Source organism: Megascapheus bottae, chromosome 21 (genome assembly GCF_031878675.1).
Source record: "Megascapheus bottae isolate mThoBot1 chromosome 21, mThoBot2.hap1, whole genome shotgun sequence".
Lineage (NCBI taxonomy): Eukaryota > Metazoa > Chordata > Mammalia > Rodentia > Geomyidae > Megascapheus > Megascapheus bottae.
In genome coordinates, this window is record NC_143529.1 from 12423455 (window position 1) to 12441201 (window position 17747).

Below are 17747 nucleotides of genomic sequence, written 5' to 3' on the forward strand. Positions count from 1 at the left end.
AAATTACATAAATTAACATTAAGTATGTGAAATCTAAGTTCTACCAATAATTAAAGACAAAATAAACAGTTGAAGCAATGTTGACATTTTTAATTTCAGATTGGCCATAGTTAGTGATGTTAGAGGTATGGGAATTGAGGATCTCGGTTCAAAAACCAGCCTGGGCACTAAAGTCCATGAGATTCTTATGTCTAGTTCACCACCAGAAAACCAGAGTGGTGCTGTGGCTCAACTGGTAGAGCACTAGCCTTGAGATGAAGATCTTAAGGATAGCACCCAGGCCCAGAGTTAAAGCCTCACGACTAACAAAAAAAAAAAGAGTATAGGAATTGGAAATTATGATACTGTTGATAGAAGTAAATGGACACATGATTTTTAAGTGGCAACATGATAATATGTATCAAAACCTTAAAAATTACTAAACGCAATTTCACATATACAGAAGACAAATTCATATGGTTATATGTACAAAGACTATTATTTACATATTTTTATTGTAACAGAAAATACTTTAGTTCTTGGTAATAGAAGACTAAAATAATAGTAAGTCTGTGTATTAGATTAGAAACGAAGAAAGATGGCAGAGGTGATTTTAAAATGGTTTTGGGCTGGGGAAGCAGCTCAGTGGTAAAGAACTTGTGTAGCATATGGTAATGCTTGGCAAAACATGCATGTGCATGAATGTATACATGTATGAAACAGCGATGTAGGGCTGATAGAATGAAATTTAGTTTCTATTAGGTTTAAGGTTTTTCTATCATTGACTTTGTAATTTTTTTTTTTTTTGTCAGTTGTGGGACTTGATATCTAGGCCTGGGCGTTGCCCCTGAGCTCTTCAGGGCAAGGCTGCCGATGTGCCTCTGGAGCCACAGCACAATTTCCAGTTTTCTGGTGATTAATTGGAGATAAGAATCTGATGGTCTTTGTAGTGCCCAGGCTGGCTTTGAACCGAGATCCTCAGATCTCAGCCTTCCTATGAGTAGCTGGGATTACAGGCGTGAGCCACTGTGTCTGGCTTGTTTTATTTTTTATTGTAGTGTTTCAGGTTTTTTCCCCCCTGAAATCAATCATTTAACGGAACCACTAAATCTGCACTGAACATGCAATCAAAAGTAGAGCTGGAGTCTGACATACCTTAGTGCTTACTTTGACTATAGAGTTGAACATGGTATTTTAGGAAATTAGTCTACTTGTTAAAGTTTTCTAGATTTTGTAAGAGGAAATGGTAAGTTATTATTTCCTGTTCTCTTTAAGCTGTCAGAAGAATTACTAGAGAAATGGCTATCCTACCCAGAGACCCAGCATATACCTCTCAACCAGCACATGTTTAGTTTTGCTATGAAAGCTGTTACACAGATAGTATTGGGTAGTGCATTTGAAGAAGACCAGGAGATCATTCACTTCCAGAAGAATCATGGCACAGTAAGTCTAAATTTAAATTATTTACATTTAAATTATTGTTTCATCAGATTTGGTGATTGAGTGCTGTTTCTCAAGATTTAAGCTGCTTTGGTCTGTGCTAAAAAGAACAATGCAATAAAAAATAATTGTTGCTTTTTCTTTTTTTCATATATTTTTTAATTAATAGAAGGGTTACATGATAGAAGGGTTACATAATAGAAGGATTACACAATAGAAGGGAGTTTGGCCTAGTGGTAGAGTGCTTGCTTAACATGCACAAAAACCTGGGTTCAATCCCTTGGAACCACATACATAGAAAAAGTTGGAAATGGTGCTGTGGCTCAAGTGATAGAGCTCTGGCCTTGAGAAAGCCAAATGACAGTGCTCAGGCCCTGAGTTCAAGGTCCAGGACTGGTTTAAAAAAAAAAGGTTAAAGTTAAGATTTATTTTCATAGTAAAGTTATATAGTAGAGCTAGGGAAAAAATGATAAAATTGACAAGATAATATATTCTAAAGAAATTACTAGGAACTGTATGTTAATAAGCAATCTATTTCTAACCTTTTGTGTGCCTCAGAGAATGTTTATCAGTATCTTGAGTGAAATAAAAATAATTATAGCTAGGCATCAGTGGCTCACATCTGTGATCTTAGCTACTTAGGGGGCTGAGATCCAGAGCATCACAGTTTAAAGCCTCCCCAAGCAGAAAATCTGGCAGACTCTCCCACCAAAATAACAAACAAAAAAACAAGGCTGGAGGTGTGACTTGTGAGTTTTAGAGTACCAGCTGAGCAAAAAAGAGGCCCTGAGTTCAAAATCCAGTACCACCCCCCAAAAAATTATCTGTGGGTTTTATTTATTCATTTCAAAAATTATTTATTCAGGGGCCAGGAGTTTAGCTTAGTGGTAGAGTGCTTGCCTAGCATGCACAAAGACCCAGGTTCGATTCCTCAGTACCCCATATACATAGAAAAAGCAAGAAATGGTGCTGTGGCTCAAGTGGTAGAGCTCTAGCCTTGAGAAAGCCCAAGGACAGTATTCAGGCCCTGAATTCAAGGCCCAGGACTGGCAAAAAAGTTATTTATTCTTGCTCAAAAAATTATCTGTGGATTTTATTTATTCATTTATATCATAGACCAAATACTGAGGACTCTCTCAGCTGCCATATTCCTTTCCTTCTCCTTTTTTAAAAAAGAACTAAATTATGCCAGTTGCAATTAGTGTGAAACTGCCTTGACTGAAATCATAAAAATATACATGTGACTGTGCAGCCCACTCAAAGGAGAGCCTAAATGATAAGATTTGTTGATGAGGAACCGTGTTTTACTTATGAGCTTACACTTCTCTTTTTTACTTAGAAAGTCTGTGTCTAGAAAATAGATAAGTGTTTTCCTGTTTCAGGTTTGGTCTGAGATTGGGAAAGGCTTTCTAGATGGTTCACTTGATAAAAGTACAACTCGGAAAAAGCAATTTGAACATGGTAAGTTTGACTATTCCTATTTTTTGGAAAGGATAAAAAATGTATGCCAAGATTTATTTTGAATTTGTGATTTTCTCTCTCCAAACTTTTAGTTACTTTGAAAGTTTTTCTTCAACAAGAGAAAAAAGCATATAGAAAAACTCTTTCTATAGAATATATGTGAAGTATCAGATTCATGGATTACTTTTCTTATATAATGGCTTTTTAAATAGGATTTTCTTCCTTTATTCATCCCTTTCTTTTTTTCTTTTGCAGCAGAGTGGGTGGGGGAGGAGGCAGTAATGCAACTGAACTAAGAACTTCATTCTTGCTTGGATGGCACTCTACCTCTTGAGCTATGCCTCCAGCTCTGCTCTTTATTTCTAATTAGCTCTGCTGGTTATTTAGGAGACAGTCTCACAGACTTCTTTGCCAGATTGCCTTTGAACTATGATTCTCTGTATCTCAGCCTCCTGAGTAGCTAGGGTTATAGGTGTGAGTCACCAGTGCCCAGCTTTCTTCCTTTATTCCTTCAACAAATAGTTAATAATGACTTACTTTTTGGTGGCCTTCTTTTGTACAGGAAACAAAACCCTGTTCTTATTAGCTTACTGTTCTAATGATTCTTTGTCTCTCTCTCTCTCTGTCTTTTTTTTTTTTTTTTTTGTCAGTTGTGGGGCTTAAACTATGGGCCTGGGTGCTATCCCTGAGCTCTTCAGATTAACACTAGTCTGTACTACTTGAGCCACAGCTCCACATCTGGTTTTCTGGTGGTTAAGTAAAGATAAGGGTCTTATTGATTTTTTTGTGCCTAGGCTGCCTTTGAACTGTGATCCTCAGATCTCAGTCTCTTGAGTAGCTAGGATTACAAATGTGAGCCACAAGCGCACTAGTGATTCTCTTAATGTCCAACAGAAATGAAAACAAGCCAGTTGAGTCAACACTTTCTTGCCATTTTGTTTTCACTACTTTTCTATCTCGATGAATATATTTGGATTACTTCCTCTTGCCAAAAAACATATTTCACAAATATTGGTTAAATTAATGTGAATTTAAGATTGATGATGAATGCACCCTAATTACAAATAAAATGAAATTGCCTAGCAGGGTAAGTACCTTGGGCTGTGACATAGGCATAGATCAAATTTGAGTTTTTATTGAAATTAATTCTGGCTTTGTATCTGAGTGAAATCCCATGGGTTAAGTGGATCAATAGGTGCCTTCATTTTTCAACCACTGTGACAAATGCCTGAAGAAATCAACAAGGGAAAAGGGATTTATTGAGGCTCACAGCTTCAGAGGTTTTCCATCCATCGTGGTAGGGAGGGTGTGAGAGGAAGCGGCTTACATTGTGAGGAAGCAGAGGGAGAGAATGTTTGCATTAGCTAGCTTTCTTCTTTTTCTCATTTTATTCCACTCAGGTCCCCAGCCTATAGGATGGTCCCCCCTACCTTCCTATACATTCAGGATAGGTCTTCCCCATTTGTTAACTTTTGGGAAACACTCTCAGAGATATATCCAGAGATGTGCTTTATTTATTTTTGAGATGTTATTAATCTCACCAAATCGACAATTAGACATTACAATCAGATATTCCTTCATGTAAGTGCATAATTCTTAGCCTGCTCTTTACACTAGAATCACTTGAAATACTTAGGCCTAATTAGGTAGTTTTATAAAATTGCTCCAAATAATTCTAGTAGTCTTTAGTATTGAGAATGTACAGCAATAATTCCCAAATGTTGTTGCACTGAATCTTTTAAAAAATATATATCTAATCCATAATTCAACCTCTGAATATTCAGATTTAATCAGTGTGAAGCATTTGCTTTATTACTTTTTAAAAGCTTCTCAGTAGAATGTGGCATGGTGGTTGCCCATATAATCTCAGTTATTTTAGAGGAGGCACCAGGATTGCAACTTTGAGGACAACCCTGGCAAAGGTACTGGAAATACATGTCTCAAACACCCGCGTGCGTGCACACACACACACACACGCACACACGCGCACACACACACACACACACACACACACACACACACACACACACACACACACACACACGAGGAGATGCCAGGCACTAAGTGGTTTATACCTGTAACCCTAGCTACTCAGGAGGCTTAGATCTTTGGACAAGCCAGCTTGGACAGAAAAGTTCGTAAGATTCTTATCTCCAATGGAAGTCGAGCTATGGTTCAAATGGTAGAGTGGTAGCCTTGAGCCAAAAAGCTCAGGGACAGTGCACAGGCCCTGTGTTCAAGCCCCAGGACCCACACCAAAAAAAAAGAAGGAGGTGGCTGGAGTATGGATTAAGTTACCACTTAACACACTCATACACAAGGCTGTCAGACCAAATTTTAAAAACAAAAAGATGTTTCCCATGTAATCCTATGTGGTTCAAGATTTGGAACCCATTGTATTACGTGTTAGCAATTTCTTGTTTTAATTGGCTGCATGTATTATATTCATTCAGTCTAGTGACGACTTATATCCTGGCATATGTAGGTAGCAGAGAGATGTCAGTTAATACACACATATTCTTGTCCCCCTGGTACCATAGTCTAGGGAAGAAATTGACAATGATCTAATCACTATATCAATTAAATAGAGTATTAAAAGATTAAACACTGAAGGAAATAAACTGGAAGAGAGGCAGTGGATGTAGAGTGAAATTTTAAGTAATTATTAGGACAAGACTCACCAAGATAAGATTTTTTTTTTTTTTGACAGTCCTGGGCTTGGGCTCAGGGCTTGAGCACTGTCCTTGGGTTTTCTCAAGACTAGAGCTCTACCACTCCAGACAGCACCACTTCTGGCTTTTGCCTATGTATGTGGTACTGAGGAATCGAACCTGGGTCTTCAAGCATCCTAGGCAAGCACTCTACCACTAGGCCAAACTCCCAGTCCCAAGATAAGATTATTTTTGAGCAAACAATAAAAGAGATGGAAAAAAAAAGAGATGGAAAAAACTGTCCAGATCATGTGGAGACCTGGATGTCCACGGGAAGAATATTCCATGTGGGGAACATTCCAGGTTCATTGCAAGTCTTTGAGGTGAGGCTCCTCCACAAGTTACAAGAGGAGCACATGAAAAAACAGGCAGAAGATTGGGAAGAGGTGCAGAGCACAGAAGCAAGGAGGGTAATTGGGGTTTGTTTTAGCAAAACAAGCAAGAAAGAGGATGTAGCTTGGACTAGACAGCAGGCAGCAGAAACTAGATGACAGAAACAACAAAGAGTAAAAGAGAATAATTCTGCATTTTGAAGATAGAACCTCAACATTAGCTGGCAGATTAAATGTGGGGTGAAAAAGAAGACAATAAGGTTTTAAAAGTGAATAACTGGAAAATGATGCAATTTGTAAATGAAATGGGATAACTGTAGGAAGGTCCAAGTGTTGGATAAACCATGACGAGTTCAGTATGTTAGATTTAATATATTTAATGTTAGGTTTAATATGTTAAATCCAAGTAGAGATATTGAGTTTGCATTAAATATGTGAATCTGGAGTTCTGGGGAAAGAAATAAAGACTAGAAACAAATATGTTGAAAGTGTTTGGCATGTTGGTTTTAAACCTTAAGATTAGAGATCGCCAAGGTAGCAAATTCAGAAACAAAACAAGGTTCAAAATCTGATCCTAGTCCTAGGATGAAATAGATAATTGGCTAATTTGATCATTGGTTCCACTAATTTATATCATTTAGCTTTAAGAATTTACTTTTCTGATTTTTTCATGTCTTAGTGAGTGATACATGGTTCGACAGAAGCAATGGAGTTAAGAAAATCTAAAACACCGGTAGATAATAGCAAGGGAGGCTTAGGTATTTAAGGCCTTTCAGGAACTCTAATTGTTTACTTCTTGATCTGAGTGGTATTGATGTGGAACTTCATTTTATTATTATCCCTCAAATGTACTGATGTGTTTTGGGTATTTTTTTTGGTATCTTAATTTTAGGGAAAAAGAAGGAAAATTCAATTAGTTCAAATATGAAATCTTTTTTATTGTAAATAATACTGTTGAAGATTTTGCATGTAACAGTATTGGGAAGAGTTATTTTTAGAACGTTTAATCTCCACAAATGCTTGTATTCTAAATTTTGTTTTTTGTTTGTTTGTTTTAAGCCCTTGTGCAGCTGGAATCGGTTTTAAAGAAAATAATAAAAGAACGAAAAGAAAGGAAGTTCAGTCAACATATTTTCATTGACTCCTTAGTAGAGGGAAATCTTAATGACCAACAGGTGATGTAATTATTAAATGCTGATCAAATAAAAACAGTTACACATGTAGAATGTGCATCTCATTCACTTTAATTGTGATGCCCTTCCAGAATTCAGTACTTCTCTTTTATTATATATCACACAAGCGCTTAGTCTCTTGTTATTTAGTTCTTAGAGGCAGCTGTGTGTTATTTAATGTTTGCCTAAGTAAATATTGAGTTAGGGTTCTCAGATCATAAGTGAGGAGACAGGCTTACTTAAGCTTTCATGAATTGCCTGTGTGGACAGATATGGCACCTGGTGATGTTCACATTGCTTGTTTGTTACCATCAGCAACACCACTGCATCTATGGTGTTTCAGGCAAAGGGAAGGAATGGAGTCATTGCTCTACCGGTTCATTGTGTCATTCTTTTGCCATTCTTATGGACACAGGGTGGCCATAAGTTGTTGGGGGTGGGGGATTGTTTGTGAGGAAATTGAATGAGGCTCTGAGAACAATGGCAGACACTTCTCCATTGTTCTGTAGATACTGTCAGTAGGCCAAGCCAGAGAAAGACTGAATAATTTTGTTTTGTCAAAGTATAACATGAGCCAGTAATATTTCCAACAAATAAATGTCTATTATGTTGAAAAGGCAATGTAGTATTCAGATTGGCTTACCCATGAAACAGATTTTATTTTAGTTTAGATGTAGTGAAGCAGCAATATAATTTTTTTCTTTAGTTGATCCTAATTTTATTCTGTAGATAATTTTAGTAGGACCTAATATAGGCCACCTTATATTTAATACTTTCTAAACTTAGCTTTCTTTTTTAGATTCTAGAAGATGGAGTGATATTTTCTCTGGCTGGTTGCATAATTACTGCAAAGTGTAAGTATAAATTGATTTCTTTTTCAGCTAAGTTACAAAATATACAAGGTATAAAGATACTCTAAAAAGAAAAAGAGGAAACACTCTTTATAAACTCCAAATGCTTGATACCACCTCAGCAAATTGCTATACATTTCTTGACACATTTTATAGAATGTGAATTCCAGCTAGTACCTTTAAAATGAACTGTTGTTGACACCTTTTAGGAGAGCAAAGAGCTTTGCCATCTCCTGCCACTGCTTTTCACAGATCTAAGCCATTCTGCTATTATTAAAATCTCCAACAGGGGATGTAGGTCACGGAAATCATGATGTAAAAAAACTTTCTTGGTGGAACTGAAGACAATATAAAAAATTCCAAAATGTATGATTTGATCGTAAGAACCTTCTCTGGTTTTAGATTAGTGAAATAGCACTCATTCATATAGTGCTTATAAAAATTATAGATATATATGTTTTATATATATATATATATTTTTTTTTTTTTTGCCAGTCCTGGGGCTTGAACTCAGTGCCTGAGCACTGTCTTTGGGCTTTTTCAAGGCTAGAGCTCTACCACTTGAGCCAAAGCACCACCTCCAGCTTTTTTCTATGTGTGCAGTACTGAGGAATCCAACTTGAACCTTCGTGCTTGCTCCTCAAGCACTCTGCCACTAGACCACGCTCCTGTCTTGTAAAATTTTTTATTTTTAAAATTATTTTTTATTTTTTGACAATCCTGGGGCTTGGATTCAGGGCGTGAGCATTCCTCAAGGCTAGCACTCTACCACTTGAGCCACAGCACCACTTCTGGCTTTTTTTGTGTATGTGGTACTGAGGAATCGAACCTGAGTCTTCATGCATGGTAAGCAAGCACTCTATCACTAGGCCATACTCCCAGCCCTAAAATTTTTTATAGACATAAAAATGTATAAGGTAAAATGCTTCTAGGAAATATTAGGATATTAGTTTAAAATCATTTGAAAGATTTCATTTATAGCTTCTTGTTTTTCCCAGTCCTGGGGCTTGAACTTAGTTTTTTTGTTGTTGTTGGTTTTTATTTTTGGTCATGGGGCTTGGACTCTGGGCCTGGGCACTGTCTCTGAGCTCTTCAGCTCAGGGCTGCTTCCTACCTCTTGAGCCACAGTGCCACGTCCAATTTTCTAGTGGTTAATTGGAGATAAGAGTCTCAGGGTCTTTAGTGCCACAGCTGGCTTCGAACCTCCATCCTTATATCTCAGTCTCCCGAGTAGCTAGGATTACAGACATGAGCCACCGCGCCTGGCTGTAGGACTTGAACTTAGGTCCTGAGCACTGTCCCTGAGATTTCTCAAGGCTAGCACTCTACCACTTGAGCCACAGCACCATTTCCAGCTTTTTCTGTATATGTGAAATAAAACCCGGGGTTCATGTATGCTAGGCAAGCATTCTATCACTAGGCCAAACTCCTGGCTCTTCATTTGCATTTTTTTTTTTTTTTTGGCCAGTCCTGGGCTTAAGCTCAGGGCCTGAGCACTATCCTTGGATTTTTCTCAAGGCTAGAGCTCTACCACCTGAGCCTCAGCACCACTTCTGGCTTTTTCCAAGTATGTGGTACCAAGGAATTGAACCCGGGTCTTCGTGCATGCTAGGCAAGCACTCTACCACTAGGCCAAACTCCCGGCCCCATTTGCAATTTTTTTAATGATGAATATAAATGTCAGTTTCCCACAAATGTATATTCTTTGACATCTAGATATTATAGATTAAAATGTTTTCATCATGCATCATAATATATTCAACTTGTTTAATATTTACTTGTTTTAAATATATATTACTTATATATGTGTGTATATATATATGTAATGACGTTTAAAAAATAGTCTGAAATCAAGCTAGATTTTAATGGCTGTCATCTCAGCACTTGGGAGACTAAATCTTGAGGATGAAAAGTTTAAGGCCAACCTGAAGACTGACTTCTTTTTTTTTTTTTCTTTTTCTTTTCTTTCTTTCTTTCTTTTTTTTCTCTTGTCAGTTGTGGGGCTTGAACTCTGGGTCTGGGCACTATCCCTGAGCTCTACCACTTAAACCACATCACTACTTACTGTTTTCTGAAGGTTAATTGGAGATAACTGCCAGAACAGTCTCACGGACTTTATTGCCTGGGCTGGCTTTGAATCGCAATCCTCATATCTCAGCCTCCGGAGTAGCTAGGATTACAACTGTGAGCCACTGGTGCAAGGGCCTGAATACTGATGTTTTCAAAAAGCAAAAACAAGAATAAAAAGTGAAAAAAAACAGGCAGCCTTGGGCATTTGAAATTCCAGGGAGCTATTGGTTTTAATGAGTAAGGGGCCGGGAGTTTGGCCTAGTGGTTAAAGTGCTTGCCTAGCATGCATGAAGACCCGGGTTCGATTCCTCGGTACCACATACATAGAAAAAAGCCGGAAGTGGTGCTGAGGCTCAAGTGGTAGAGCTCTAGCCTTGAGAAAGTCCAAGGACAGTGCTCAGGCTCTGAGCTCAAGCCCAGGACTGGCAAAGAAAAAAAAAAATGAGTAAAAGGTAAAGTTGAGATAAAAATTTCTATAAGCATACTAGAAAGTATCTGATATAGAGAAGTTGAGCTTTTGGTAGAATCAGCTGAAGCATGTTCTAGAAAGAAGTCATATTGGGATAGTTCCATTCTCTGGCCAATTATAATCCCAGTAGATTCCTAAAGGAAATGTGACTATTTCCTCAGTTTTATGTTCTCCGTGTAATTTTCTTACACTTACATTAAATCAAGAAAATAATACATGAGCCAGTTTAAGAGAGAATTAAGCTATGAGCCTATAATCATCCAATCAGGTGGGTTTTGAGAACTACTGGCCTAAGCAATAAACAGGGTTCTTGACCTTAGTATGATACTATTGTAAATCAAAAATGTAGACTATTGACATATAGGTAAATCTTACGCTACTTTAATGTAGCTGTATCATTTTTTTAGAGTTCCTGAGTGAATTGATATATCAATTTCTATATTTTTCAAGTCTAAGTGAACCAGGTAATTAATTACAATCACAAAAATTGAGCTCTTCCCCAGATATGAAGTTTATTCTCTTTTAACGTTGGTTAAAAAGCAATAAATGACAGAACTTGCCAGCTTTAAGAAAATGTCCAGATTGCAATATCTATTTTGGCACCTTCTATAAATATTCATGTTCTGTTCAAAGAAATAAAAATCCTGTGAAGAATTGTATGTGGCTTTTTGGTAGCATTTCTGTCATTTCAATCAAAAATAAATTTAAAAAACAAAGAAAAATTTAAAACTATCAAATCATTAGTTTTTTTCTTGTTCTATACCAAAAGTATGAACAAACTATTCTTATTGTTGCTAATATTTCTTACCTAGTGTGTACTTGGGCAATTTGCTTTTTAACCACTTCTGAAGAAGTTCAAAAAAAGCTGTACAGTGAAATAGACCAAATTTTGGGACAAAGTTCCGTTTCTCCAGAAAAAATTGAACAGCTCAGGTAAGAGCATAATAAAAAGAAGAGGAGACCACTAAAGGGTAAATTCAAACTTTTTTCTGATTTAGAGGTAATGTTATTATGTAGGGAATCTATTTTTATAGAAATTTAAATACATTTAGATGCTAATAGGTAATTTAACCTGGTCATTAAAATCATAAGTTGTCTGTAAAACCTTTAAATTAACCTGTCACTTGACCCATGATGTCAAACAAATGGAATACACATATTTTGGTGGAAATACAAAAATCATATGGCCACATTGGGAAATAGGTAATTACCCAAGAGAAATGCAGATATGTTCACACAGTATATGCAGATGTTCATAGTACTCAGAGATTCTTTTGTCTTTTGAGTCAGAAGAACTGCTTAGGGGCTAGAAATTTGGTCTAGTGGTAGAGTGCTTGCGTAGTATTCACAAAGATCCGGGTTCAATTCCTCGGTACCACATATATAGAAAAAAGCCAGAAATGGTGCTGTGTCTCAAGTGGTAGAGCTCTAGCCTTGAGAAAACCCAAGGATAGTGCTCAGGCTCTGAAGCCAAGCCCGGAACTGGGAAAAATAAAAAATAAAAATAAAGAGCTGCTAGAAGCAGTTCAAATGTTTACCAACTGGTAAATAAGTAAACATTATAACCATATCATGGAATACTGCTAATCAGCAACAGGAAATCTATCAACATTTACAACAACTTGGATAAGTCTCATTATGCCAAGTAAAGAAGTAAAACACAAAAGACTACCCATGGCATCATTTGATTGATCTGAAATTCTGGCAAAGCTCTAGTGGTAGAAAGCCTGGATCTTGCTTCTCTTTAATCCACTCTTCAAATTGCTGCCTGAGCCATTGGCTATAACCCTGTTATTACTTGGGCTACTTTTCTTTTTTTTTTCCCTTCTTCCCTTTCTCTTTTCAACCCCCCCCTTTTTTTTGTAGTAACTAGCTTTGAAATCACAACCTCATACTTGGTAGGTGGCTGCTCTACCACTGAGCCACGCTTCCAGTCATTTTTTCACTGGTTATTTTTTAGCTGAGTTCTCATCTCCTGCCCAGGCATATGCTGGAATCACAATCCACTTATGTTAGGTTCCCATCTTAGCTGGGGTAACAGGGATATGCATTCCTCGCTCTCACTGAGATATAGCCTTACAGACTTTTCTGCCCAAGCTGGCTTTGAACTGTGAGCCTCCTGATATCAACCTTTCAAGAAGCTAAGGATTACACATGTGAGCTACCAGTACCTGGCTTCCATAAACAATATCTGTCTTGTTCACTGTTGTAGCTCAGTGTCTAGTATGGTGCTTCAAATACATTTGGTGTCTAATAAAAAAAAGGGAAACAGATGCTTCCTTTCTTGCTTTTGATATTAAGAACTTTTTTCATTGCTATGCTTACATTCTTGTTAGTATTTCAGTGTTTGCATAGTAAGATTGTAAGTGAGCTTATGGCTTAAGGACATATACATCAATGTAGTCTATAATATTAGGGGCTATGGAGCCTAGACTGGCACAGGTTTGAATTTTATCAATATTGTTTACCTGATAGATGATCCTAAGTAATTCATTCTATCTTATTTTAACCCATAAAATTAGGATGAGAGCACCCAAGAATTCTGGTAAAGATTAAATGAGATACTGCATCTAAGATATTTAAGTGAATTGACTCATGAAAAGATTGCAGATATTTTGGCTTTCACATTATTGTGATACATGCATAATATTTTGATGTGTTCTGTCAAAAAATGCATAAGGAGGGGTGGCTGGGAGATGGCCTAGTGGTGGAGTGCTTGCCTAGAATATACAAAGCTCTGGGTTTGATTCCTTGATACTGCATACACAGAAAAAACCAGAAGTGGTGCTGTGACTAAAGTGGTAGAGTGCTAACTTTGAGAAAGCTCAAGGCCAGTGCCTAGCCCTTGAGTTTAAGACTCGGGACTGGTAAAAAAAAAAAAAAAAAAAGCATAAGGAAGGTGGTAGGAATATCTTTTCCTCTACTCTTTTTTTTTTTTTTTTTTTTTTTTTTTTTTTTTTTGCCAATCCTGGGCTTGAGCTCAGGGCCTGAGCACTGTCCTTGGATTTTCTCAAGGCTAGAGCTCTACCACTTGAGCCTCAGCACCACTTCTGGCTTTTTTCTATGTATGTGGTACCCAGGAATCAAACCCAGATTTTTGTCATGCTAGGCAAGCACTCTACCCCTAGGCCAAACTCCCGGCCCTAGTTATTTTATTTTTGTCGCTATTGTTAGTGGTATTGCTTTCTTGATTTGTTTAAGATAATTGGCTATTGAGCATCTACTAACACAAGTGATTTTTGGGTGCTGACTTTGTGTCTTGTAGTTGCGCTGAATTAATTTGTTATAGTAGTTTTTTTAAGTCCTAATTTTCTGTATATAACCTCATGAGTATACAATTTGTATGTCTGCAGACAGTGATAATTTTATTACCTGTTTTCCAGTTTTGATGTCCTTTATTTCCCACTCTTGCCTGAGTGATCTGGCTATGACTTACAATACTATGTTGAGTACAGTGGTGGAAGTGGCCTTCCTTGTATTGGTCAGGATTTAGAGGGAAAGATTTCAGTTTTTGTCTATTGGATGTAATTGTAGTTGTTGGCTTGTCTTACACAGCATTTATTATGTTGGGGTATATTCCATTTGTGCCTAACTTACTCAGTGTTTTGTTTTGTTTTATCATAAGGAAGTATTGAATTTAATCAAATGTTTGTTTTGTATTGCTTGAGATGATCACATAGCTTTTGATCATCATTATGCTAAGTATGCTGTATGATGTTTTTGATATGAACAGTAAATACCTGTTTAAACTTTCCCTTAAACAGATACTGTAGGAAAATACTTTGTGAAACTGTTCGGACTGCCAAACTGACCCCAGTTTCTGCCCGGCTGCAAGATACTGAGGGAAAAATCAACCAATTTACTATACCTAGAGAGGTAAAAATCATTTGCTACATTCACTCATTTAATTTATTGTCCTTGGTATATGTTTACATTTTTTGTTTAAAGTGCCCAATAAGAGCAACTATCAACAACTTTTATTACAAAATAAAAATTATTTTAAATCTCAAATAATTAAAATTCTTCCTTCTCTATATGTGCTGTCAGTAATATATATCCTAAATAAATAAGTCCTAGCTATTAGAAATTTAAGTTGTCATTTTTTGTGTGATATTACAACTTGAACTGAAGACCTTACATTCTCACAGACTTTTTTGTTTGCCATTGATACTCTACCACTTGATCTACACTTTCAGTCTAGCTGTTTTTTTAAAATGGTTAATTGTAGATAGAGTCTCTCAGACTCTTTTCCACCAAAGCTAAACTGGGTCTCGGGTCCCTTTGTATCTGGGCTGGCTTTGAACCTCATTTCTCAGCCTCTTGAGTAGCTAGCATTACAGGCATGAGCCACTGTGTTGGCCTAGGGCTTGAGACTCTTATCTCCAGTTAACCTCTGGAAAACGGAAAGTGGGGCCTGGCTCAGGAGTAAGGCAGTAGCCTTGAGCAGAAGAGCTCAGGGACAGCGCCTAGGCCCATTTCAAGCCCCATGACTCACCTTCCCCCTCTCCCCCAAAAAAAAGGAAAGAAAGAAAGAAAGCGAATAAAGAAAACAGACATTGCTTAAGTGCTATCACACTTGGCTAGCATGTATGAAGCCCTGGATTAAATCCTTAATACAGGAAGAAAGAAAAACTAAAGAAAAAAAAGCTGTTTCAGGGCTAGAAATGTAGCTCAGTAATAGAATCTTTGCTTAGTATATGTGAAGTTCTAGGTTAGATCTGAGACACCACAAAAAAAAAGGACGGGGGGAGGAAATGTGTTTAGGTTAAGATAGTATTCAACAGAAGGCCCTGAATTCAATCCATAGCACCAGAAAAGTGTGTTTTTAAGTTCTCTCAATATTTTCAAATTCTCTCAAAATTTTCAACATCTTTAGTTTTAGGAACTTCCCATATATTTTATGAATCTTATAAAAAATTATCTCATTTTAATTTTTTTCTCCCTAATCATTGCAGAGATTGACCAACTTTCATTCATATATATATATATACACACATACATTTATATACATATATATATATACTTTTCATGCATATTTATATTTGAGTAGTTTGTATTTCTTCTGTGAAGTATCCCTTTAAACTTCTACTTTTCGCTTTAGTGAGTATTTGTCTTTTGGTATACTGGTCAAAAACAACTGCTATGTGATGAAGTTTTTTTCTATTTATGGCTATTTAGCTTAGAGTGTTGTTGAGATTTTTTTTGTAAGAATGCAGATTTCATAACCTCATATTAGGTAAGTCAGTTTTTTCTTTATGGTTTCCAGATTTTGACATGCTTATTGAGGCCTACTGTATAATAAGATCACCAAAATAGTGGCTTGTCCGCTATTATTTTTACACTATTTTGTTGTCACTGTCTGCATTTAAAGAGCTCTAGGATGAGTTGACTTCCTGAGAACCATTTGTTTCAGTTAAACTCAATTAACTGGATTGATTTTCTTTTCTGTTTTTTTTTTTCTCTTCTTTTTTTTTCCTTTTTTTCTGGCAGACCCTGGTACTTTATGCCCTTGGTGTGGTACTTCAGGATCCTAATACTTGGCCATCACCATATAAGTATGTAACATGTTCCTGTTTTTGTGATTGTACTGGCTTATTTTCTGTAATGTACTGGCTTATTTGCATTCTTTTGTAAATTTTAAAGAGAAAATCCAACATGTGGCAATGACAACAAAGGGAAGGTACTACATTTCCTTTCTGTGTCTTGTCAATATGAATTTTTTATCTGTCCCTCTTGGTCTCTTTTTCTTTCCATCTCTGAGATCTATTTAGTTACTTTGTCTCTATAACAGTTTTTAATTTTAATAGAATTTAGGGATTCATTCATTGTTAAGAGATTATTTGCCATATAGACTTTTTTTTCTTCTGTTTATTTCAACTAGTCATCTTTTTGAAGAATTAAAAAAAATTAGTATTTGTGTCCTGTGCATGAATGGTAAGGGAAGAGAACAAAGAGGAACGCTCCTAAGTGGGCAGCTAGAGTTAAACCTGACTTCAGTAGCATTCTATGATTCCTTGCCCTGGAAGAAAGAGATATAACAAGTTAATCTGAGTTTGGGATAGCAGTGTGAAAACAGTTATGATATGGAATATTAGGATCAGCATAGTAAGTATTTTATTATTTCACTTGTTAGGATAATGACTTTAACAAAAATCTCTTTTTTTAATATTTTTATTGTAATTAATAAAAGGGTTACATGATATTTGCCAGATAGAAGGTGCATTAATTCACATACATTGATACCCTTTCACATGTCTTGGTATCCATTACCCTCCCCCTCACCCCCCCACCCGTCTTGGTTTTCCCCCCTTCCCTATCAAATTTCAAATAACCAAATACAAATAAATTCAATATATCAGATAACAAAGTGAGATACTGTAACAATATGAGATACCCAAGGGACAGCAAAGGAGATGAGAGATAACATAGTACATTAAGGACAACAATCATTCGTTATATGGCTTTTAACAAAAATCTCTTAATGAATAAAGTAGCAGTCCTCAAAATTTGTTAAACGCTACATACCAGATGAGGAAAGCCATCTTGAAAATGTACATCTATAATTATATAAAACTAAAATTTCAAGATTTGAAAAATACTCATGTGGAAAAATACTAAGTGCTTTTTAAAAAATTTTTTTTTGCCAGTCTTGGGCTTGAACTTAGGGCCTATGTACTGTCCTTGGGTGTTTTCAAGGCGAGCTCTCTACTACTTGAGCCACAGCACCACTTCTGTTTTTTTCTGTGTATGTGGTGCTGAGGAATCGAACCCAGATCTTCGTACATGCTCGGCAAGCACTCTACCACTAGGCCAAACTCCCAGCTCCAAAATGCTAAGTGTTTTAGAAGTTTTAATTATATGTAGTATAATATAGTATAGTATGAAATAGGGATGCTAACTTCAAAAGCCAGACTAAAATGTTTCAACTCTGAAAGTATGTTTGTGGTACCAAGGAATTGAACCCCGGTCTTCGTGCATGCTAGGCAAGCATTCTTACCACTAGGCCAAACTCCCAGCCTCAACTTCGTTGTATTTTTAAATTAGTACTTAAAAATGTGAGTTCTCCATGAGAAGTGGTATCATCGTGTGAGAAATAATGCACCTATTACCTGATGAATGTAACTGTAACCCCTCTATACATTATCCCGACAATTAAAAAAAACAAAACAAGATTAAAAAAACATGTGAGTTTTCAACAGGATGTGGTAGTACTTGCCTATAGTCCCTTTTGCTCAGGAGACTGTGGCAGGAAGATCACTTGA

At 36.6% G+C, this 17747-nt stretch overlaps 1 protein-coding gene across 1 annotated transcript in view; it reads left to right on the forward strand.

The window, feature by feature from the left end:
- Nucleotides 1-17747, forward strand: part of Cyp20a1 (cytochrome P450 family 20 subfamily A member 1) — a 33021-nt gene that overhangs the window by 10882 nt on the left and 4392 nt on the right. Inside the window, exons 5-11 of the mRNA XM_090354627.1 lie at nt 1255-1422; nt 2802-2880; nt 6983-7098; nt 7895-7949; nt 11298-11418; nt 14250-14361; nt 15976-16040. Coding sequence (XP_090210753.1) covers nt 1255-1422; nt 2802-2880; nt 6983-7098; nt 7895-7949; nt 11298-11418; nt 14250-14361; nt 15976-16040 — 716 coding nt within the window. The remainder of the gene's footprint in view (nt 1-1254; nt 1423-2801; nt 2881-6982; nt 7099-7894; nt 7950-11297; nt 11419-14249; nt 14362-15975; nt 16041-17747) is intronic.